This window comes from Girardinichthys multiradiatus, chromosome 6 (genome assembly GCF_021462225.1).
Source record: "Girardinichthys multiradiatus isolate DD_20200921_A chromosome 6, DD_fGirMul_XY1, whole genome shotgun sequence".
Lineage (NCBI taxonomy): Eukaryota > Metazoa > Chordata > Actinopteri > Cyprinodontiformes > Goodeidae > Girardinichthys > Girardinichthys multiradiatus.
In genome coordinates, this window is record NC_061799.1 from 19,708,483 (window position 1) to 19,733,862 (window position 25,380).

Below are 25,380 nucleotides of genomic sequence, written 5' to 3' on the forward strand. Positions count from 1 at the left end.
CTTAATGTCGTCGTTAGTGGGCATGGGTAAACCACTTAGCCACGCCCCAAACGTGAGATAAGCCGAACCGTAAGTCGTAGAGATCTGAAATTTGGCACACAGGTAGAACTCCTCAAATCAAAAAAAGTATCTTGGGGGTATGCCATAAAACGCACAGGAAGTCGGCCATTTTGGGTCAAAGGCCAATGTTTGGCCGTTTTTCACTTTTACTCACCTCGAACTTTAACAAACTCCTCTTAGGGTTTTTGAGCTATCGGCTTCATATTTGGTCAATAGGCAGTTAAGGCATTGGGGATCAAAAGTAATCAAAAGCTTTTTGATACATGAAAGCATGTGGGCGTGGCCATGCCTCAAAATATGACTTCTCGCCATAAAAGACTAAATTGATATAGCTCCTACAAGGAAAGTCACAGACACATAAAACCTTTTGGGACTGATCTGCCTCTAGGCCTCAACAATATTCACTGATCAGATGCTGACATCATCAAAGTCACGCCCCCTGAGAACAGGAAGTGTAATGTTTCACTTAGTGTGGTCCATGTTTGATCCCCTCCACCTAATCAACATGAAACTGTCCCAAGTGACATATAACATGATCGATAAGTTTGTGTCTAGTAGTACTGACTGGTTTGGCTGGAGGGTGTGGCTATGACGGCGTGGCGAATTCTGATGTCACGCCACGGCCATACGTTTGGCTCTAAATTACACATGCATGGTCCGATTCACTCCAAACTGAATATGCTTGATCTTTGTCATCCCCCAAACAGCTCTATTGGATTACATTTAAATTTGGATCAATAGCGCCCCCTAGGACACTTCAAGGGCTATATCTCCCTCATACATCATCGGATCCACTTGAAATGTAGTATACATGATCATGAGTTAATGATGGACATTTTGACACAGTCAATTGATGATGTTCTTTTAGCCCCGCCCACAAACAAACAAGCGACTGCAGCGTACTTCTGGAAGGTCCGATTTACTGGACATTTTGAATGCTTTTTGCCAGACCGAAACTCTGCATGACCGAAGATCATATGACATTTTGCTCACAGTACCACTTAGTGACGACGTGTTGAAGTGAAGCAGTGTCATCGTCGATGGCGTGTATGAGGTGATGCCAGGCTCCTGCGGTCGTTCAACAGCCCGAGTTGCGCTGAGGGGTGCGAGGGCCTTCAAAGCTGCTTGCAGGTTTCTAGTTACCAATTGTATTTCAATATGATGATTGACACGTAAGATTCCTGGCCAACTTATCTTCTGTTATTGAACATCGGCAGCTTTTGTCTCATTGTTTACATAAAATGGTGCTTTAAACCCCAAAAGAAAGAGGCCAATGAATTACACCAGTTAATCAATGACTTCAACAGAACCAGGTCACCAGTAAAACAAAATTAAAAGCCAGTGGTGGAATGACAAACATCTGTTGATGTCAACGGTTTCTTCACGTACTTTGCACGTCTCCATTTTTTTTTAAACAATCAGAGGACATCTATTTATACTGAACGATCAAGCTGTTGCTCAGAAATCCTTAATCCATTTTCAAACTCATTCACCCTTGAAGAATCTGTCCTTTGTTCTTTTACTCTGCTACAGTAAGGTCAAATCTTTGATTGAAACTGCTCTAACTGACATAAAAAAAAATATATATATATATATATATATTTGGAGGCTTGCGACAATATCCAATGAATTCCTAAAATACATGTTTTTCAAAAAAATAGGAATATTTGAAGCACCGCTGAGGGAATATTTTTCAGCAAATGAACTAACGCAACGTTTCTAATTAAATATGGTGTCTGAGCTCATTTATCGACTCGAAGCAGTGAATTCGAAATGGTCAAGGAGAAATTTTTCTTCCTCCATGTGTAAAAGAAAGCATGCTACTTTATGATGGACAATATAGACAGTTGTGAAAAAGCTGCCGTTTATGATGTTATAAATCGTATACAGTATTCATCTGATGGCTTCTCAGAATACGTAGTTACTGGCGCTCAAAAAGCTCATTTATTTCTGTAATTCTATTCAAACAGTGAATCTCATGTTTTATACAGAATTATTACACACAAAATGATGTACAGCTAAAATCAGATGGCCACATACACTGCATAAAAATATGGTATGTAATATGGTAAATAGTATGCTGGATCATCCCGCCAATGATCACTGTTCGGTCCTTTTAGGCCATTGCACCCCGATTGCTGTATCCATTCATCTAATTCATTGTTTCTATGTTGTGTTAACTCCACTGATTCTTTTAAAATGCAGCTAAAGACATAATTGTAGAGACAGCCTTTTATCTGTGAAAGGTGCTATACAAACACAATTTTACGTACTTATTGTGCTGTTTGATGTAAGCAACATCACAGATGAATACCATGCAGCTTGTTTTTCTGTCCAAAATTCAATATATCAGGAGGAGAATAGTAAACCTCCATACTTCTGGTACATCCTTGGGTAAATTATCCAGATGAAGGTGTCAAGGGCTTGCAAGCCTGAGGACAGAATCCACACCAGGAGCATTTAACAACCAAGAGAACAGATTTTCAATCAAATGTTTATGTTCATAAAAATGTTTAATTATATTTACACAGTCAGGGTCACATTGAGTAGTATTTCATTCTTGTTTTTTTTTTTTTGGCAAATAATAAAGACAAGAGTTAAATAGTAAGCATTGTAAGTAGCCAAATCCAACTAGATAGTGTGCAGCACAAATAGTTTGAAACAGCCCAACATGAACACCAGTATTTCTGATACAAGATCATAGTGTAGAAAACATGAAACTAAACAGAGATATGATACATTGATTTCTTTTTTATTTTAAACAATCACTCTGTTTTCTATTCACAACGTGAGACACGGTCTCATGAATGCCATCACAGTTCAACTGAAAGTGGAGTTCACTGGGATGGAGAAAATGAGCACAATAGTTAAATGAATAGCACTCCAAATATGAACCAACTGAGGTCGACTCAAGTGACATAAAGCACAGCCAAGTTCTTGTTTTGGTACCAGCAGCATGGCAAGATGCACTGCATGAAAATAAATACATAAAATGAAAGCAGAGTTAACCACAGATGGTTTGCTCTACATTTTCTTCATTTGATTTGTTTATTAGAGAGAGAAACTGGAGTCTTGGAGTTGCGATAAAGTGTGATTTCACTAAAACACATGTCTAACTCCATTTCATGGAGCTGGTCTCAGACATGTCTTATTTACACTGAAAAATCTCAGCTAAAATGAATGTTTTAAAAAAGTGAGAAGTGTTGTAATGCCAGAGTAAGCAAGTAGGCAAAGGATCAAGAAAAATAAAATCTCGGGTCTCTTGGTGTTGGACATTTCTCCTCCTGCTGCAAACAAACAAAAAAAAAACTTCCATCTTTAACACTTGAGCACGTAACGACAGGCCGGAGCGAACAAAAGCCATGAGCAGAAGCTGAAATGGGGACAGTCAGTTCTTAGGTGGTCTTCACCAGGTCGTAGACGTGAACGTGGACGTCATCATCATATTTTATGTAGTACACGGTGGGCTTTGCGGGGACCTGGTAGATGACCAAGCCCGTCCTCTTCAGACCGTTATCCGTCACATACTCTACCTGTTTACCCACAAGGCTCTCTGGCTCCTCACCCGGCTTCCTGTCTGCTGGCAGCAGGTGTTTGTTCTCTGGAAGACCAAACATGAGCAAAGGACAAAATAAGATTGGTACGACTCAAATACACAGTTCATAACAGCTTTCTATATCTGTGAACAACAAAACATTTGAAGCCTAAAAGCAGGATTAAAACACCTTTATGCATTCATGTGCTCTATTAAGACTTGTCCTTAGTGACTTCATTTTTGCCATTTTACAACCACAAACTTAAATGTATTTCATTGGCATTTTATGTGATTAATCAACAGAAAAGTACCACATAATTGTGAAGTGGAAGGAAAATGATATTGTTGTCCAAGTTATTTTTATAGTAATAAAAAACCAAAAATGTCTACTACTATGTACAGGTCCTTCTCAAAATATTAGCATATTGTGATAAAGTTCATTATTTTCCATAATGTAATGATGAAAATTTAACATTCATATATTTTAGATTCATTGCACACTAACTGAAATATTTCAGGTCTGTTATTGTCTTAATACGGATGATTTTGGCATACAGCTCATGAAAACCCAAAATTCCTATCTCACAAAATTAGCATATTTCATCCGACCAATAAAAGAAAAGTGTTTTTAATACAAAAAATGTCAACCTTCAAATAATCATGTACAGTTATGCACTCAATACTTGGTCGGGAATCCTTTGGCAGAAATGACTGCTTCAATGCGGCGTGGCATGGAGGCAATCAGCCTGTGGCATTGCTGAGGTCTTATGGAGGCCCAGGATGCTTCGATAGCGGCCTTTAGCTCATCCAGAGTGTTGGGTCTTGAGTCTCTCAACGTTCTCTTCACAATATCCCACAGATTCTCTATGGGGTTCAGGTCAGGAGAGTTGGCAGGCCAATTGAGCACAATGATACCATGGTCAGTAAACCATTTACCAGTGGTTTTGGCACTGTGAGCAGGTGCCAGGTCGTGCTGAAAAATGAAATCTTCATCTCCATAAAGATTTTCAGCAGATGGAAGCATGAAGTGCTCCAAAATCTCCTGATAGCTAGCTGCATTGACCCTGCCCTTGATAAAACACAGTGGACCAACACCAGCAGCTGACACAGCACCCCAGACCATCACTGACTGTGGGTACTTGACACTGGACTTCTGGCATTTTGGCATTTCCTTCTCCCCAGTCTTCCTCCAGACTCTGGCACCTTGATTTCCGAATGACATGCAGAATTTGCTTTCATCCGAAAAAAGTACTTTGGACCACTGAGCAACAGTCCAGTGCTGCTTCTCTGTAGCCCAGGTCAGGCGCTTCTGTCGCTGTTTCTGGTTCAAAGTGGCTTGACCTGGGGAATGCTGCACCTGTAGCCCATTTCCTGCACACGCCTGTGCACGGTGGCTCTGGATGTTTCTACTCCAGACTCAGTCCACTGCTTCCGCAGGTCCCCCAAGGTCTGGAATCGGCCCTTCTCCACAATCTTCCTCAGGGTCCGGTCACCTCTTCTCGTTGTGCAGCGTTTTCTGCCACACTTTTTCCTTCCCACAGACTTCCCACTGAGGTGCCTTGATACAGCACTCTGGGAACAGCCTATTCGTTCAGAAATTTCTTTCTGCGTCTTACCCTCTTGCTTGAGGGTGTCAATAGTGGCCTTCTGGACAGCAGTCAGGTCGGCAGTCTTACCCATGATTGGGGTTTTGAGTGATGAACCAGGCTGAGAGTTTTAAAGGCCTCAGGAATCTTTTGCAGGTGTTTAGAGTTAACTCGTTGATTCAGATGATTAGGTTCATAGCTCGTTTAGAGACCCTTTTAATGATATGCTAATTTTGTGAGATAGGAATTTTGGGTTTTCATGAGCTGTATGCCAAAATCATCCGTATTAAGACAATAAAAGACCTGAAATATTTCAGTTAGTGTGCAATGAATCTAAAATATATGAATGTTAAATTTTCATCATGACATTATGGAAAATAATGAACTTTATCACAATATGCTAATTTTTTGAGAAGGACCTGTATGTGTATTCTGTCCCTGAAACCACCTTGTGCTGCAAATACAACTCCAGGTCCTTTGGTTTATGTCTTTAGAAGCTTTGAGCATCTTGAGACTGAGATTTTCACTCATGTCTGCAATATCTCTCTGGCTTGGTCAGACTGAATGGAGAGCATCCAATTTTTAACTTTCAACCCAGAAACCTTACTGGATTTAAGTCCGGGACTTTGGGAAATTCTAACAAATATGCTTCGATCATTTTCTGACTATAAGTTTAGGCTTATTTTTCATCTTTTGCTGCCTCCAACAATTTTTTTTCCGGAACTGACCAGTATGTAGTTTTGCCAATCTTCTCATCAATTCCCAGCAGCTTCCATGTCCCTGCTGAAGAAAAGCACAGCATGATGCTGCCATCACCATGTTTCACTGTGAGGACGTTGGGTTCAGAGTGATGTTTTAGTCTACACATATTTTACATGTAGGCCTAAATGTCCAACTTTGGTCTCACTTGACCGGAGCACCTTCCTACACGTGATTAGATGATCCCTTTTCCAAAAAGGCCAGATTTGTGGAGCGGATGGCTAACAGTTGTCCTTTTCTCCCACCTGAGCTTTGGATCTCTGCAGCTCCTCTGGAGTTACTACAGACCGATTGGTTGCTTCTCCTTGCTTAGCTTTGTAAATGTAAGTGAAAGCAATGTGTAATTTTCCTTCCACATCACAGTTACACAGAACTTCGTGTTGGTCTATCACATAAAATCCCAATTAGTGATGAAACAAATGGCTCTTTGGAGGGAACCAGATCTTCAGGATCCATTTACTTCAAAAAATCCTGCCGTGTGAACCAGGCAGAAGATTTCATTTTGAGAAACCTGGCATGTGTGGGTGACATTCACAAATAAGCTGAATCATCTGTGTTAAGTAAGATTAATATTTTTATTTAAAAAAGGAGCAAAATAGAACCACAGTATGGTTCATGCAAAACAAATCTGTATGTATATATTTTCGTTAAAATATATCAAAAATAAATATAAATATCGCATACCCATGTAGTTCTTTACTAAAAGTGTTGTGTGAATTAATAATATTTTAGTGCTGTTTGTAATATTTAAATAAAACAAAGAAAGCAAAATGTCACAAAATAGAAGGAAAAGAAAAGCTTGACCTTCTTGTTTACTGTAACTTGAGTTGCTTTGGCTAAAACAAAAATCCCTAACTGCACCATTAAATACAACTATTAAGGTAACGCACTACTTGAAAACGACATTTAACCAAAAAGATTAACGAAATACAATAGCCCTGAAATAAGTTTGTCCTGTTTCACCATGTCATCGTCTGACAAATTTGCATTGAGAAAAACGAGTTTTGTCCTCCTCTCTCCCGCTGCATGTAGCCGGCGTCTGCGTCGCACACAGGGCTACCTACACACGTGTCTGCCACCGTAACACATAACAAAAAAACAGTAAGCATGTGCTCTGTATGCTCATACCCCCCGACCCCTTTCTGTGTCCATAACTAGTCGACTAAGTAAGAAATATAATGTTATTTAAAATGAAATTTAAAAAGTAGTAAGTACAGTGCATATTGAGCTTTATAAGCAAGCGAAGTGCTAAAAAACAAAGATCGGCTCTCGTTAACTGAGACTCGATTCCTGTCATTCAAGGTAAAGAGCCGTTCGGAACAATCGGATCGTTCATGAAACTCACATCACTAATCCCAACAACATTCACAGAAGTTTGTGGTTGTAAAATGAAAATATGAAAAAGAACATAATTATGATTAATTCTGCAAGGGAATGTAATCTACAACTATTAAGCCAAAAATCTGCAGAACACAATCATGATGAAAAAAACAGTAACAGGAGCTTAGGAGACGCTTTTCTCCTAAGGTCCCTGCTTGCTTGCATTCTTCTACTCCTAACTTTTTATCTCTTAACCAAAATTACGGAAATATTGGACTAAAACTACTTCTTACCAGCGACTCCCAAGGATTATTATTATTTTTTTTTCTAAAAGGATTTTTATGTTTTTATAATCGAACTCGAAAGAAGGACAAGTTGACGGCAGCTAATCAGCACAAAATGCCTCCCTTCACCACAGAGGACTTTGACAAACTTTTACAGAAATTGGCTGTTTTAGGCGCATGCCCAAAAGATCAAGGTGGACGACTCACTGGAAGATCTCAGCAATTAAATAAATTAGAATGGCCAGAATTACAGAGAAATGCCCAAGCTTCCCCTGGGAAAAGGAGACTTCGACAGCGAGCTGCTGTCACAACAACTGATAAGAGTGAGACAGCTGGAAATAATGGAGTTCCCTCCAAAACAGATTTGCTCCACTACAGAATGAAAACCAGGAAAATGATCCATCTTCTGAGATCAATAAAAGGTTTGAGAACAACCTTCATTCTAAACAGTCTTCTCCTAAATTACCAGAGAAAAAGCGTCCCACCAGACCAAGAACCCTAATAGTGGGCAACACAGCTGTGGATGGGATTAAAACCTTCTGCAACAAGAAAAACACAGAAGTTATGATTGGTACCAGTAACATGGTCTCTGATATCTCAGAGAATATTCTTGCAATCACAGAAAAGCGCCCGTCTCTAGAAAACCTTATTATACGCTGTGGAGCCATGGATGACGTGGCTAAGAAAAAATCAGAAGGACTGAAGGAGGATTTCGCTCGTCTTCTGAATATTGTATTACTTCTGTTGTTTGATTTTCACACCAGAATAACCTGAGAATAACCTGAATGTCTTTGTAACTCGCTTGTGAGTAAGAATCTACTAATTTGAAGAATTCTTGGATCCAATATTGACTACATTCTAGCATTCGTGTACTCGCTGATCAAAGGACAACCAAAGGTTAAGTAATGATCTGCTGACTGAGTACCCAGTGATCGTGCTACAGGGTAATTAAAACATGCTGTCCTAAACCATCCCAGAACTACTGAGAGCAGCCACCATGATTTCTTTGTTCGTTGTCCACCATGCAACCAATGATTTAGCATTCTGACTGTTTTTTTTTAATACCAATTGTTGCCATTAATTATTTTTAAAACTTATTTGACCTAATTTCCAAATTCCTCAAGATAAACCTTGGTTCTTAAACATAAATATCAACATTGAACTGTCATATCATTGCATCGTTTTACCAATTATGGTTTTCAACTATTTTATTTGTTCCCAATTTACTTTATTTATATATAGTTCATCAGTTTTCCTTATTCCTTTACTTTGCATGGTAGTTTTTAGTTGAATTGTTCCAGCCTAGTAGAGGGTTTGTTAAATGAAATATTTTAACTTGGAGTTGTATTGTTTTTGTCAATAAATTCTTACATTTTGGTGAGAAGTTGTAAATTTATTCCATATATGTGCTGTTTTGTTGTTTTGAGAATGCCAGTGCTCAAATCAGTCATTCATCTATTGCTCTAATACCACAGCCATATTGGGCTGGTATTCAAAGGACAATACTTGACAGACTAAAAGTTGTTTAACTAAATATTAAATAACTTAAGCAAATTATTGCACAACACATCTCTGGGAACATTGGAACCATAAAACATTAGTTGTTTAAAACAGTGTGACAATAAAGGGCTCGTTACCATACCTGATTCTGGTAGGACACGGAGGTCTCCGTCCTTGTAGTCGTCCCACAGCTGGTACATGTACAGCACCGGGTCCTTCTCGTAGGTGATGTAATACCAGTGGGTCATGATGGGGGCTCTGGATAGCACCATGCCCCGCCACTCATTTTTCTCCCCGTCCTCCTTCTCGAACAGATGTTCCACTGCTCGACCCACGAGCTCTTCAGCGCCAGGAGGCACCTTGATCTTATTGTTTACTGTGGCAGAGAGAATTCACTTTAATGAGCCTGCGAGCTTTATACATCCAAAATAAATATTTAGTGCAGAAATATACCAACATCTGTTCCAATTTATAGAAAATGGCTACAATTTAGCCAATGTCAGCCTTATATCAGATTCAAAAACAACTTTTTACAATTTAAAAAACTGAGTTTAAATTACTTCTTTCTGACAAAATTATTAAAACCCTCTATGTAGTCTACTTCTCTGGCAAAGACGACAGCAATGTGTTTTTAGGTCATCATCAAATGTAGTCTTTTTTTATAAACAGAGGTAAAGTACAAGACTAGACAGATGTCAACGTATGCGATCTAAATGTGTTCAGAACCCACAACAAGCTTACCAACTTTCTCTGCCAAAACCTGCAGGTTGGACACCCGGTTGTCTTTGAAGAGCTCTATACCGTAAACGCAATCAAAGCCATCATATTTGACCATGTAAAGGGAGTTGTTGACAGTAAGGCGCTCCAGGACGGTGCCCTTCCACTTGGTCACATTGCCCTTTTCCCTCCAAGTGTGCTGAATCCTGCGGCCCAAAAGGTTCTCCGGGTCCGGGCTCAGGGTCGATGCTGAGCCTTCACTCAGCTCTCCACTGCTACGCTTCCTGTAAACACAACAGAATAAAATGTTAGATTATAGGAGGTCAGCACAGGTAAAAGAGACTTCTACAGGAGATAATTAGCAGTTCCTACGTTTTTGTACCTACAACATACAGGAGGCAGGGTATTAAACAGAAACAGTCATTCTGTAGGAAACCGTTTAGCCAAATCAGGCTCCTTGTTTAGTTGAAATTAATACCAAGTGTGTCTAAATTTCTCTGACAGTGGCAATGAGACGTGAGCAAAGATGGGGCAGGAGAGCAGCTCCGTTGATCTATTGTCTGATCCAGTGATCTTGAGAACAGTTTAGAAATGTGCAGTGTAGGGCTGCATTATATTAGTGATAATGTGATACAACTTGCATCAAATAAAAAACGAATTAAAATGTGTTGATGTCTTTCTGCTGTGGGTCCATACAAACATTAACCCCCAAAAATAAGTCATCTTTCCAGCTACTGGAAGAAAAACAAACATTTCCATCTCGACAACAAGCTTTAACTAAAAACGTTACTTCTGGCTGGCATCTTCTCCTTTGGCACTAAAACAACTTAGCTGTAGCTTCTTAATGACTTGGCCACTTTAGCAAGTCTTTACCTTGTAAACTATTTTATGCTGCATTAAACACAACGACTTGACTCTAGTCTCCATACAATCCACAGAATAAATTTGTTTTTCCCATCTTCAATCTCTAACTGCTGTGACCTTATCTCTCAATTTATTTGGACCCATTTATATTCCTGATTTATATGTAGGTAATGTCAGTTTGCAGATTATGTTACTGGTGCAAAGATTACATATGGTTTTCTGTAAATAGAGGGCAATTGTCTATTTAAGCCCCTTTGAAACAATAAACAACTTGCTACAGGTCCTTCTCAAAATATTAGCATATTGTGATAAAGTTCATTATTTTCTATAATGTCATGATGAAAATTTAACATTCATATATTTTAGATTCATTGCACACTAACTGAAATATTTCAGGTCTTTTATTGTCTTAATACGGATGATTTTGGCATACAGCTCATGAAAACCCAAAATTCCTATCTCACAAAATTAGCATATTTCATCCGACCAATAAAAGAAAAGTGTTTTTAATACAAAAAACGTCAACCTTCAAATAATTATGTACAGTTATGCACTCAATACTTGGTCGGGAATCCTTTTGCAGAAATGACTGCTTTAATGCGGCGTGGCATGGAGGCAATCAGCCTGTGGCACTGCTGAGGTCTTATGGAGGCCCAGGATGCTTCGATAGCAGCCTTTAGCTCATCCAGAGTGTTGGGTCTTGAGTCTCTCATTCTCTTCACAATATCCCACAGATTCTCTATGGGGTTCAGGTCAGGAGAGTTGGCAGGCCAATTGAGCACAGTGATACCATGGTCAGTAAACCATTTACCAGTGGTTTTGGCACTGTGAGCAGGTGCCAGGTCGTGCTGAAAAATGAAATCTTCATCTCCATAAAGCTTTTCAGCAGATGGAAGCATGAAGTGCTCCAAAATCTCCTGATAGCTAGCTGCATTGACCCTGCCCTTGATAAAACACAGTGGACCAACACCAGCAGCTGACACGGCACCCCAGACCATCACTGACTGTGGGTACTTGACACTGGACTTCTGGCATTTTGGCATTTCCTTCTCCCCAGTCTTCCTCCAGACTCTGGCACCTTGATTTCCGAATGACATGCAGAATTTGCTTTCATCCGAAAAAAGTACTTTGGACCACTGAGCAACAGTCCAGTGCTGCTTCTCTGTAGTCCAGGTCAGGCGCTTCTGCCGCTGTTTCTGGTTCAAAAGTGGCTTGACCTGGGGAATGCGGCACCTGTAGCCCATTTCCTGCACACGCCTGTGCACGGTGGCTCTGGATGTTTCTACTCCAGACTCAGTCCATTGCTTCCGCAGGTCCCCCAAGGTCTGGAATCTGCCCTTCTCCACAATCTTCCTCAGGGTCCGGTCACCTCTTCTTGTTGTGCAGCGTTTTCTGCCACACTTTTTCCTTCTCACAGACTTCCCACTGAGGTTCCTTGATACAGCACTCTGGGAACAGCCTATTCATTCAGAAATTTCTTTCTGTGTCTTACCCTCTTGCTTGAGGGTGTCAATAGTGGCCTTCTGGACAGCAGTCAGGTCGGCAGTCTTACCCATGATTGGGGTTTTGAGTGATGAACCAGGCTGGGAGTTTTAAAGGCCTCAGGAATCTTTTGCAGGTGTTTAGAGTTAACTCGTTGATTCAGATGATTAGGTTCATAGCTCGTTTAGAGACCCTTTTAATGATATGCTAATTTTGTGAGATAGGAATTTTGGGTTTTCATGAGCTGTATGCCAAAATCATCCGTATTAAGACAATAAAAGACCTGAAATATTTCAGTTAGTGTGCAATGAATCTAAAATATATGAATGTTAAATTTTCATCATTACATTACGGAAAATAATGAACTTTATCACAATATGCTAATATTTTGAGAAGGACCTGTATATAGTTGTAGCATAGGTTTGAGTATGCCATTTTTGCTGCATTTGCCACACTGATCTTCCAACTGGTTGCACCGTCAGCTCAAAAACAACGTTGTTTGCTTTCACAGGTTGCATTTTCAAACGTTGCATTGGCAACAATATCAGAAATACATGCAATCTGCGATAACAATGTTGAATGATATGACCTTCAATGATTTTCAAGGAACAGATTTTTAACTTTACAGTTTTAGAGTTTTACTGCTTTGACTTCACTGCAGACCCAGACTCCAAACAGTGAACAGTCTGTCTATTTAGCTAATGCAAAAAAGGAAATTCATAATTTCCATCTCAACAACATGGTTTTTGTTGAAAAAGTTTCATCAGACTAAATCTGCTGTTTTGGCAATGATAAAAGAATTAGTTGTAGTTTCATTGTGGTTTCCCAAGAAAACCTCAGTGCCCATTTATTGCTAGATTAAACAACAAACATGACCAAATATATTACTGCCATAGAGGACCTGAATGTGTAGTACCCATAAATGAGATTAAGAAAACTGTTTCTAATTCACATGAAGAGTAGATCTTTAAAAAAAAATTAAAAAAAAATCAACCAAATAATCTGTTCGATCAGATCTTCACAGAACTACATGCTAAAGATCCACTGGTGTGATCCATTAGCACAAGCTAATTTAGCCAGCACAAGGTCCAGATTATCTCCAACATGGGAAATATCTTTAATTCTAATTTTATTTATTTAACTATAATGTTTGCTTTGGAACTAAATGTAAGCGGAAAGTTTTTTTATTTCAAGGTAGAATATTTCTTGTAGCTGTGTTTGATGATGGAAATATAAGCTACATAAAAGAATATGACCTTCTGAATGAATAAAAGAACTGTTAGCTCACATTTAATCTTACTACTGAAAAGATAGGTTGGGAAAAAGGAATCAAAAGATCGGTTTGAAACATTTACTAAAAACAACGTTGAAATTACAGTAAATGTTTGTGATTTGAACTTCTCTCAACATTTCACAGGTCTCAATATAAATTTTCACTTGCAGATTAAATCGTTTGTTCTGGCAAAGGCTCTTACAAATGAGGATAACATCCCCATTAAAGTGTCAAATATAGCGATTTGAACATATATTTTACATTACATGATGATTTTAATTGTGTTTAGCCTACCTGCCCCGTTTCTTTGACATGTTTCCATAAATTCACACAACCCTGTGAAACATAAGACATGTACGTTAGTTCAAAGTGGGGAAAAAGTAAAGCTCACAAAGTCGCTGATGAGAAAACCGGATTGAAAATAGTTAGAGTGATAAAGTTTAGGTCAGCAGTTCCAGCTAAACTACCCACAGAAATGAAACTAACAGAGGAACCCGCATAACCGGATGTAAACATGCCTTCTGTGACAAGCCACACAGCTAACTACCTTGGTGTGAAGCTAACTACAGGTTACATATTTATGCTGCTAACCATATGGCTAATAAATAACTTAGCTCAGTGCTGCTAAATAAACACAGCCGTGCTCATTCACAATGTAAAGCCACGGCGTGCTCAACATTTAACAAGCCAGATGACTGAAGCTCGGTGAGAGTCGGCTTCGCTCCTTACCGTAAAATACAAAAATATGTTAGAGAAACTGGTTTCTACATTTCTGCACATAAGCTAGCCGAACAAAAGGAAATGCATCGCCATGTACGATTTTGCACCACTGCGACAACGGCTACAACAACAGGAAAATAAGAACCAGACAAAATAAATGAGTTGACAGCTTTTACCGGGTCGACGGGGCCAAATGTTCCAGAGCCGTCACAAGAAGGTGTTTGTCCTACCTGATCAATAATTTCACATGTGATATGTCTTTGCTGAGCGGATTCCTCTACCTAACGTAGGCTACACGGAAGCGACCCTGTTTAACGGAACTACAACTACCAGGAGGCTTCTGCCGCTCGCAAAGCCCTCTGAGAATGCTAGTCAGGGAATCCTTTTTATGTTCTACAACGGCCACATTTTTTTCACGTCTCCACTGGTATTTTTTGACGATTTATCTTTTACACTGACTTCCATTTTTTAAAGGTTGGAAATCCTCCTTGGCTCGTTAATCTGTAGCACCCTGCTTGTTTGTATATGTTATATAAAAATAAACATAATTGTTTCCTCCTCTGACATTACATCTGACTAAAACTGGTCATTTAAGATTACTAAAATCCTTTTTATTTGTTAAATGGCATTAAATTGCATAAAAAATATATATTTTATATTATATTATCATATTAAGAGAAAGGAAGGATACGTTTTGGGTATTCCTTCACAACCCCCTCAAAATAGTTTGCTGAACATTTGATCCATTCCTCCTTACAGAACTGGTGTAACTGAGCCAGGTGTGTAGGCAGACTTTTTAGCCCATTCTCTATGTGACTGAGATCAAGGCTTTATAAAGGCAGCACCTAAAACACTAACTTTTTTGTTCTTAAGCCACTTTTAAACTAATCTGGCAGTATACTTAGGATCATTATTTGATAGACACATTTGCTCCCAAGTTGACGTCTTGAGATTTTACTTTAGTATTTCCAAACAATGTTCGTTCCTCATGGTGCCATTTAATTTATGAAGTGCACCAGTCCAGCAAAACAGCAAAAAACTTTGGGTGCCAGGCTCCTTCAGGCACCCAATACCACGTTTCAGGTATTGTCTTAAAATACATCCACGGGTGTGCTCCCAATGAACTCAGTGATGTGAATTAACCTTTCAGAAGTTTAGAAGGCCATAACATCGCCATCTTGGCATTCTCAAATAGTTTAATTGTGCAGTAGTCTTAGTGTATGTAAACTTCTAAATTTGAATAATTCAAATGATAAGTAAGATGATAAGTCATCTTAAAAGATCCTCTTCTTCTTATTGTGCCATTTAGCAAATGGAAACTGACCAAAAAGAGTAGTCGGATTTAATTGCAGACACTGAGAAAAAAGGGTGATTTCTCTTTTTATTTAAAAAAATACATTAGATACTAAATATACATGATGTATTATATACATTGAACTAAACAAATGATAACAAAAGTTATCAAGTGAAATATCTACGTGATTGACCAACTAAAAGGGTTGCTACGTTTTTCACCTAAAAAATTTAAATTTGACTATTAACTGAATATGAAAAATTTCCGTTCAAACTAAAATATTTCTATATAATATTAGATAATGAAATAACACTTCTAACGTTCTTACCGCAGAAAACATTATATGGAGCTAAATTAGAGCCATAAAGTTTAAAAAAAAAAAAAAAATTTGAACCTGAAAAATAAACGTTTGTTCAAAAGAAAAAGAATTGAACCTGAAAATTTATTTTGAACCTCCTAAAAAAAACATTTGAAAACTGGAAAAAAGTTTTGCAACTGAGGTAAAAAACATGGGAAACTGGAAAAAAAAAAGTTTAAAGTTTTCATATATATATGTTCCCTGTGCAATAAAATGCCAACCAGCCTTTTTATTATTACCTGATCACTGCTAGCACCCGCAGATGAATACGATGCCATGGCTACTAGAGCTCCGGTCGAATACTACCGCCACTCCATCTGGCGGTTCTTCTGCTTTATGTTGAGAGCATGGGAAATCTCCAACACAGACTTAAAATGCTGTGCAAATTTGTCAAGATCATATTTTCTGCTCTGAGATTTGCGTCATGTATTCACGTAAGCTGCTTCTATTGGTGAAGCATGTTATCTTTCAAAACCAATCACATTCATATAGAATATCGATGATGTATTACAGATAACTCCAGTTCCCACGGTCCCTGAATGCAACAGCTGGTAATATGTTGTTCAGTGGCTGTGTTGAGCTGTCAGTCATGATTCCACAACCCTGTGATCTGAGGCCCCGCCCCCCACGACAGAACAGGGCCAGAAATTTGAAGCCCATAAAAAAATCTGCAAGGACAAAAAAAAAAGACTTGAATCTGAAAAGTAGTTTTGAACTTTTTTTTCCAGTTTCACATCTGTTTTTCTTTTTTTTTTTTCAGTTGCAAAACGTTTTTCCAGTTTAAACATTTTTTGGGGGAGGTTCAAAATAATTTTTTCATGTTCCATTTTTTTTTTCTTTTGAACAAACTTTTATTTTTCAGGTTAAATATTTTTCTTTTGAACAAACTTTTATTTTTCAGGTTTGATTTTTTTCTTTTGAGCAAAAATTTTTATTTAGGTAAAATTGCACAACACTGGCGTCATTTAACGTTTGCAAAAATCATGGCTCCTTTAAAAGAGCTGCTTTCATGAAACGTAGCTGGTCTTTTGGTTACTAAAATATATCCTTCATCCACAAGATGTCACACTAAACACAGAATCTCTGCCACTGGCTCAGCTTAACAGGCTGTGATCATAAACTGGGCAGTGTGGACAGTAAATGATCAAGTACCCTGGGATCCACCTGACAGTCTATTTTAGGAAGAAGGCTTTTGGGGGTTCTGTCATGTGGAGGGGGGTAGTGAAAAATCCACGGATCTTCAACCTTTTTAGTTGTATTCCAACACAAAGTCATATACAATATTTGCAGATTATGTTCTTTTTTTTATGCAGTTTTGTTGTTTATGACTTCATTTGCCTTTTATGCTTATTTGGATTGACTCTAAATATTTGGTTAAAAAAATTGATATTTTTTCCAAATAAAAAACAACGAAAAACACAAAAATGTGAAATATTTGATCACTTATTTAAATCCAACAATCAAAGAAAAAAAAAAAATAGCATGCTTCAAGATATTCATATTAAAATAGATAGCTGTATTTAGTGTTAGAATGAGCTTTTTGTTGTATATGGAAGAGACAGGAGGATGGGAGTTATTGTTGCCATGCTTTTAACTCTTAATATATCAAATTACTGCCCTGACTGTAATTTCCCCATTTTACTATGATTTGTCTTAAATATGGGTTAAAATCTCTAATTAAGTCCATCAGTTTTTCTGACCTCTTAGACTAATTTACAGACATATCTTCACTCAGCAATCTTAACTCCAATCACCTGTTTTTCTTTTTCATTTTATAATAGTGGCATTGCAAATTACACCCCAGGCCAACATTAGAGCAATTAAATTAGTGATCTGGGTTTAAACTGTGTGGCACTAGTTATTTATGAGGGACAGTTTCAGAGACGTGTGAGTCAGTGTTGGAGAACTAAAAAGCTTAGAGTGTTTGTGAGGAAGCCAGTGTTGTATTGACACAAAGCTGTCTGGTGTCCAAGGTTGTTCTTGCTGTTGTCACAGCAACTGAAAACCTGGATGTTAGGAAATTGGGCCCACTTCTTAATTTTTTTTTAACGTAGCCCTTTAACATAGTATCAGTTTCATTGGAAGATGTTCCTCTGTGTATATGGAAAAATGAAACCTAGAATAGTCACAAATGTTATTTGCTCACAGCTCTGCTATTTGAGTTCTTGAATTCCTAATGAATTTTCTGCTTTGACAAGCTCCCCCCAAAATGCAAAGCATCATGTTTACTTGTCTGCATGACTGACATCTTCTGCAGCATGCAGGTTTCTGTGTTGCGCTACCATCAGAGGAGGGGGAGCCCTCAGAGGGCCTCTCTCCTGGAAACCCATGAGAACACTGACTCCAAAAATAGAGGAACCCTCTCTTCTCCTTCAGTCTCTGCTGCTCATCTGTGTACAATATCTATGCGTTGCTTAAATGGACGAAGGACACCGAGATCATTTGTACACTTGTCGAATCTAAGCATATATTGCAGGGAGGATAGAGAACGCAGAATAAGGTTGACTCCTAGATATCTATATTGTTAGCAATTATGCTAGAAGACGAAAAAAGTATAATAGTGTATTTAGGTATGTCATGAGCTGAACTGCAGTCACTCTGGTTTGTACGTTTAATAAATCTTGTAGATGTTGAAAGACACGTTGGAGGGACTATGTCATTTTCTGCCATTTCAGTTATGCGGGTTCTGTTTTTCTCTGGATTACAAATGCACCTTTTCTGTTTTTGATTGAAAAAAACAAACATGACCATGTTTGACAACCATCCCAGGCTTAATCAACACCCAGTCTAATGATGCTCCATCTGAAATACTTTGGCTTTAAACATAATTAATTATGACATACTGCAAGATCTGTGTATTCCAAACTGCCCATGTCCATATTTATAATGAGCTGAAAACGACAGTGTTTTGTTTTATCTTCAGATGAGAGTTTATTCTCAATTACAGCACAGGCTGATTCCCCATCTAACGCAAATGTATTTATTCAGCTTAAAGAACAGGTTTCTAGTTGCCAAATGATACAAACAGTGGTGAGATTTATCTATATTCATGAAGACTAGTACAAAACTTTCAATATTTGAAATCCAAAAGATAACTGTTGATCTTTACCTGATTGAAACACTTCCACAAAATCAGTGTGTAGCAATTCTGCAGAACAATCCCCATATTTTTTAAACTAATTTTAAAGCATGCTTTATTAAACAAGAACTTCCATAGTGCAGAAATTACAGATGCTCCAAGACTGCAGTGCTATTTAAATAAGAACTTAAAGAGAAACATCTGTGAAGACAAGATGGTTCTGGGTTGTACTCCTGGCCGGGGGTCTTTCTGCATGGAGTGTGCATGTTCTCCCCATGCATGCATAGGTTCTCTCCAGGTACTCCGGCTTCCTCCTACAGTCCAAAAACATGTCTTGCCCTAAGGTATGAATGGATGTGTGTGCACTGTTGTTTATCTCGTCTCTGTGTTGCCCTGTGATGGACTGGCGACCTGTCCAGGGTGTACCCCACCTCTCGCCCATTAACCTGAAGCACCAGCATCTCAAACCCCATATTATAATAATATTATAATATAATAATATATTATAATCATCATTATCACTATTATCATATTTGGCTGTTTCAGTTGCAAAGGTTTATGTTCAGCAACATTATGTGCCTAAAGAACGCTAGATTTCGCCTAACACATGGTGTTATAACTGTTTAATACAGATTGTCACATCTCAGTTTATTTAGTACATCCTTAAAGAGTCTTTGACTAGAGATTGGACTCCCACATCATCAAAACAAACAATTGTTTTTGCATGTTTTTGTTTAGCAGATGTATGTTGAGCTCATAGCTAACTCAGTCCTAAAGAAAATTAGTGGGACTCTTATTTTCCAGACAATTATTATACACAGTATAAAAGGTTAGCAAAACTCCATAGTACTTTTACTAGAATTAATTAATATTACATTTCATGTGTGTAATTTAGTTTCTTAGGGCATGTGATGATGAAGTGCTGTTTAGTTTGACAGTTGGAGCTTCCCCAGGGTGTCATCCATAGCTACTTTGAGCCAATTTCATAGATACTCTGGACAAACACCTCCCTGGGACTGCTCTGATTTGAGTTTCAGATCCAGTTGCATCTCAGCAGTGAAATAAGAATACACTGGAATATTTCCAAAACAGAAGTGGGCAATTAAATAATGAGTGCTGTTGCAAAGTATGAATTAAGTACTGACGAAATAACTGTATGATTCCTAACTGTTCTTTCTGAGAGCTAAGGGTAACTTATGGTACCCTGCACTTAACCATAACACTGAATGATTCAGTCTAATTGCATTCATTCAGTGTGATAATAAGTAAATCGTCATATTAATTGGGCCTTAGGATTGTGGAGCTCCTACTGTCATGGCGAAATGACCCTAAGAATGGGTCGAAGTACATCTGCCTCCATTTGTGCACACTTCTAATTAACATCTCACCTTCGATATGAACACACTTTTGTGTCTGTGCATGTGACATGAGAGCGTTTGACCCCAATCAAGTCAAGCAAGCCATATGGACAAAAATAAGACAATGTGGAATTTACAGTGAAATAATATTTTACATGATTTTTCATATTATATGCCAGTACAAAACAAACAATTGTACAAATTAACAGGAGCTATTTTGCCCAGCATCAGCTTTTGAATTATTGCTGTTTTCTATGTGGCAGTAAGATGATATAGATTTTTTTTCTTCTTTTCATCTTTTAGCTTTAAAGTCCTCACAGTTGCACAATCCTCACAGTTGCACATTTATATTTACGGGCTTTATATTAACGGGCAACTAAGATGCAGATGGCCTCAGCGGTTTGTTGAACAATAATGAGGAAACACCATGAGAAGACCATGGAAGGTCAAGGATAAAGCATGAACTACAAACTTAACATTGTGCCATAGTGATGTTTATTCTTCAGCGAGGACAAGAAACTGGCCAGAGTTTGATTGTCAAGTCAACGTTTATACACACTAGCACAATGCATGCACAACCTGTCCAGGGTGAACCAACCCCCTTGTCCAATGACAGCTGGAGGTAGATGACCCTGCAAGGATAGGATGGTACAGACAACTAATGTATGTCATGCACTGAGCAACACACAAACAAACTAACTAAAAAATGTTTCTTCCAAAAACAAATTAATAAAGTTGACAAAACAGAAAGATAGATGGAGTTCAATGTAAGGGAGTCCTAGAAAAAAAACTATTAGAAGTTACAGTGTTACAGTGTGTTAGAATGGCCCAGTTATAGCCCAGATTAATATCCAATTGACAATTTGTAGCAATACTTGAACACTGCTGTTCACAAACACAGATAAACATTTTTAAATTCAGAAATTCATTTGACAGAATAAAGATTAGTGTAAATGAGCCAATGGTTTTCCTTTCACTGATGTCACCCTACAAACAGAATATGAAATTAGCAAATAACTCTTATGATCCTGGATACTTGTTTAGTTTACTTTTGGCTTTTTGTGTTTTGGTTGGGTTGTGTTTTGTTTCTGTTTTTTTTTTACTTTTATTGTGTTTGTGCATTAGTTCCTTAGACCATGTGTGTTTTTTCTGTTTATAATTTAGTTTCTATCAGCCTTTCTTAGTCCCGCTCCCCTTACAGATACATTCTATTAATAAACTTACCTGTGTTGGATAACCATGATCATGGCTCTTAAGGATTTATGCTCGTACTCGTCGTCTTCCATTTTATCCGGGACCGGGTCGCGGGGGCAGCAGACTCAGCAGAGACGCCCAGACGTCCCTCTACCCAGACACCTCCTCCAGCTCCTCTGGGAGGAGCCCAAGGCGTTCCCAGGCCAGCCGAGAGACATAGTCCCTCCAACATGTCCTGGGCCGTCCCCTGGGCCTCCTCCCGGGGGGACGTGCCTGGAACACCTCCCGAGGAAGGCGTTCAGGAGGCATCTGGTATAGATGCCCAAGCCACCTCAACTGGCTCCTCTCGATGTGGAGGAGCAGTGGCTCTACTCCGAGCCCCTCCCGGATGGCCGAGCTCCTCACCCTATCTCTAAGGGAGTGCCCGGCCACCCTACGGAGGAAGCTCATTTCCGCCGCTTGTATCCGGGATCTCGTTCTTTCGGTCATGACCCAAAGTTCATGGCCATAGGTGAGGGTAGGAACGTAGACCGACCGGTAAATCGAGAGCTTCGCTTTTTGGCTCAGCTCTCTCTTCACCACAACGGACCAGCACAGCGCCCCCATTACTGTGGCAGCCGCACCGATCCATCTGTCGATCTCCCGCTCCATTCTTCCCTCACTCGTGAACAAGACCCCAAAATATACTTAAACTCCTCCACTTGAGGCAGGAATTCCCCTCCAACTTGAAGAGGACAAGCCACCCTTTTCCGGTTGAGAACCATGGCCCCGGACTTGGAGGAGCTGATCTTCATCCCAGCCACTTCACACTCGGCTGCGAACCGCCCCAGTGCATGCTGTAGGTCTTGGCTAGAGGGGGCCAGCAGGACCACGTCATCTGCAAAAAGAAGAGACGAAATCCTCTGGTTCCCAAACCAGACCCCCTCCAGCCCTTGGCTGCATCTAGAAATCCTGTCCATAAAGGTTATGAACAGGACCAGTGACAAAGGGCAGCCCTGCTGGAGTCCAACATGCACCGGGAACAGATCCGACTTAGTGCCAGCAATGCGAACCAAACTCCTGCTCCGCTTGTACAGAGATCGGATGGCCCCTAGTAAAGGGCCCCCGATTCCATACTCCTGGAGCACCCCCCACAGGGCATCACGAGGGACACAGTCGAATGCTTTCTCCAGGTCCACAAAACACATGTGGACCGGTTGGGCAAACTCCCATGAACCCTCGAGTACCCTGTAGAGGGTATAGAGCTGGTCCAGTGTTCCACGGACGAAAACCACACTGCTCCTCCTGAAGCCGGGGTTTGACTATCGGCCGGACTCTCCTCTCCAATACCCTGGCGTAGGCCTTACCAGGGAGGCTGAGGAGTGTGATCCCCCTGTAGTTGGAACACACCCTCTGGTCACCCTCCTTGAACTGCCACCTTAACGTGGTGGAGGGGTTTTAGTGCTCGAATGATCCTAGAGGCTATGTTGTCTGGGGCTTAAATGCCCCTGGTAGGGTCTCCCATAGCAATCAGGCTCTAGGTGACGGGTCAGACAAAGAGCGGTTCAAGAACCCCTCATGACGACTACAAAATCGAGGCACGTGACGTCGCCCGGTACGGTGGAGCCGGGGTCCCACCCTGGAGCCAGGCCTGGGGTCGGGACTCGTCGGAGAGCGCCTGGTGGCTGGGTTGCACCTCGCGGGACCCGGCCGGGCCAAACCCGAACGAGAGACGCGAGACCATCTCCCAGTGGGCCCACCACCTGCAGGGGGAACTGTGAGGGACCGGTGCAAAGAGGATTGGGCGGCGGACGAAGGTGGAGACCTCGGCGGCCCAATCCCCGGATGCTTAGGCTGGCTCTAGGGACGTGGAATGTCACCTCGCTGGGGGGGAAGGAGCTTGAGCTTGTGCGGGAAGTCGAGAGATATCGACTAGAAATAGTCGGGCTCGCCTCCACGCACAGCGTGGGCTCTGGAACCCATCTCCTCGAGAGGGGCTGGACTCTCTTCTACTCTGGAGTGGCCCACGGGGAGAGGTGGCGGGCTGGGGTGGGTTTGCTTGTTGCTCCCCAGCTCAGCCAATCCCCGGATGCTTAGGCTGGCTCTAGGGACGTGGAATGTCGGCCGCATGTTTTGGACACTCGGGTGAAGAGAGGGGCTGAGCTGTCCACTGATCACCACCTGGTGGTGAGTTGGATCCGCTGGGGAATGGGAAAGCCAGACAGACTTGGCAGGCCCAAGCGCATAGTGAGGGTCTGCTGGGAACGTCTGGCAGACCCCTTGGCCAGGGATGTATTCAACTCTCACCTCCGGGAGGGCTTTGACCAGATTCCGAGGGATGTTGGAGACATAGAGTCCAAGTGGACCATGTTCTCCGCATCTATTGTCGATGCTGCTGCCCGTAGCTGCGGCCGTAAGGTCTGCGGTGCCTGTCACGGCGGCAATCCCCAAACCCGGTGGTGGACACCGGCAGTAAGGGACGCTGTTAAGCTGAAGAAGGAGTCCTATCGGCTGTGGTTGGCTTGTGGGACTCCTGAGGCGGCTGACGGGTACTGTGGGGCCAAGCGTGCTGCGGCCCGGGCGGTGGCAGAGGCAAAAACTCGGACCTTGGAGGAGTTCGGTCAGGCCATGGAAAAGGACTACTGGTTGGCCCCGAAGCGATTCTGGTAAACCGTCCGGCGCCTCAGGAGGGGGAAGCAGTGCTTCGCCAACACTGTTTACAGTGGGGGTGGGGAGCTGCTGACCTCGACTGGGGACATTATCGGCCGGTGGAAGGAATACTTCGAGGATCTCCTCAATCCTGCCATCACGCATTCCCTGGTGGAAACAGAGGCTGGGGACTCGGGGTTGGACTCTTTCATCACCCAGGCTGAAGTCACCGAGGTGGTTAAAAAGCTCCGCGGTGGCAAGGCTTCGGGGTTGGATGAGATCCGCCCTGAGTACCTCAAGTCTTTGGATGTTATGGGGCTGTCATGGTTGACACGCCTCTTCAACATTGCGTGGCGGACAGGGACAGTGCCTTTGGATTGGCATACTGGGGTGGTGGTCCCCCTACATAAGATGGATTTATGCATGTAGTTTTTTGTAATTTCTTTGCAAGATTCTGCTGCTGTAGAGTAAATTTTGCATATTAACTGTTTGCATTGCTTTCTTCCGCCTCTTCAGCAGGCTTCATGACTCTCTTACACTAGCTGTCTGTCCTTCTGCCTACACTTTGTCTCCCTAGCTCAATCCTTTAATCTCCACATAAACCCACTCTGACTTCAGAGCCCTGAGTCATACTGTATCATATCCGACTCTTCTCCTCTCCTGTATAGTTTCTCTTCCTACCACTGTTTCGCAGACAGCAGAGGGTGCTGCACCTTTAATTGCTTTCTGATGTTGCCTGCTGATGCCATGGGAGCTCTGCTGACGCCTATTTGTGTACTTAGGTGTGTAGATGTGCGTGTTTGCAACTTTTATCTTACCTCTAATAAGGTGATTTGTAGCTAAAGATGATAATGGTAAACAAATAGGCAGTGCAGGCAAAATTTACTTTAGTTGGACATTGGCAAAGTTCATTAAGCTTAACTTACAAGAGCTTGGAGATTAACATTAAGAAAGAGTAAGTCCCTGAAAAGAACAGTCCAGATCCATTGCCAGTCAAAATGTTGAAACATTGTGCTTTAAAAAGTATGTCAGTCAGTCTCAAATGTTCCTAAATGTTGAAGTCTGATGAAAGAGTCATGCCTAAATCTCATAAATTGTTGGAAAAGTTTTATTGGCATTAAAATAGAAAATAAACACAAACATGTCTCAGTATTAGCATCTGTACAGTTGAAACCAGGTATTTACATACAATGAATAAAAGTACATAAAACCTTTTTCTCCCACTGTCTGACATTAAATCAGACAAAGCCTTTCTGTTTTAGGCTAATTAAGATCACCAAACATCTTCAGATTTGCTAAATGCCAGAATAATTAGAGAAAATATGTTAAAATTCAGAGGTTTACCAACATTTCATTAGTATTTGGTGGT

The 25,380-nt window shown here is 40.6% G+C and overlaps 1 protein-coding gene across 3 annotated transcripts; it reads right to left on the reverse strand.

Moving 5' to 3' along the window:
• Nucleotides 1-2,554: 2,554 nt before the first annotated feature.
• Nucleotides 2,555-16,102, reverse strand: LOC124869289 (spindlin-Z-like). 3 transcript variants are annotated; one of them, XM_047367058.1, is made up of 5 exons: nt 15,992-16,102; nt 13,675-13,716; nt 9,786-10,045; nt 9,187-9,420; nt 2,555-3,661 (listed from the first exon to the last, which is right to left on the reverse strand). In XM_047367058.1, exons 2-5 carry the CDS (start codon nt 13,692-13,694, stop codon nt 3,456-3,458), a joined length of 720 nt encoding a protein of 239 aa, XP_047223014.1. In that variant the 5' UTR covers nt 13,695-13,716; nt 15,992-16,102; the 3' UTR covers nt 2,555-3,455. The 3 variants fall into 3 exon arrangements, with proteins under 3 accessions (XP_047223014.1, XP_047223013.1, XP_047223012.1); XM_047367057.1 differs by lacking the exon at nt 15,992-16,102 and adding an exon at nt 14,331-14,444; XM_047367056.1 differs by lacking the exon at nt 15,992-16,102 and adding an exon at nt 14,277-14,433.
• Nucleotides 16,103-25,380: the final 9,278 nt, after the last annotated feature.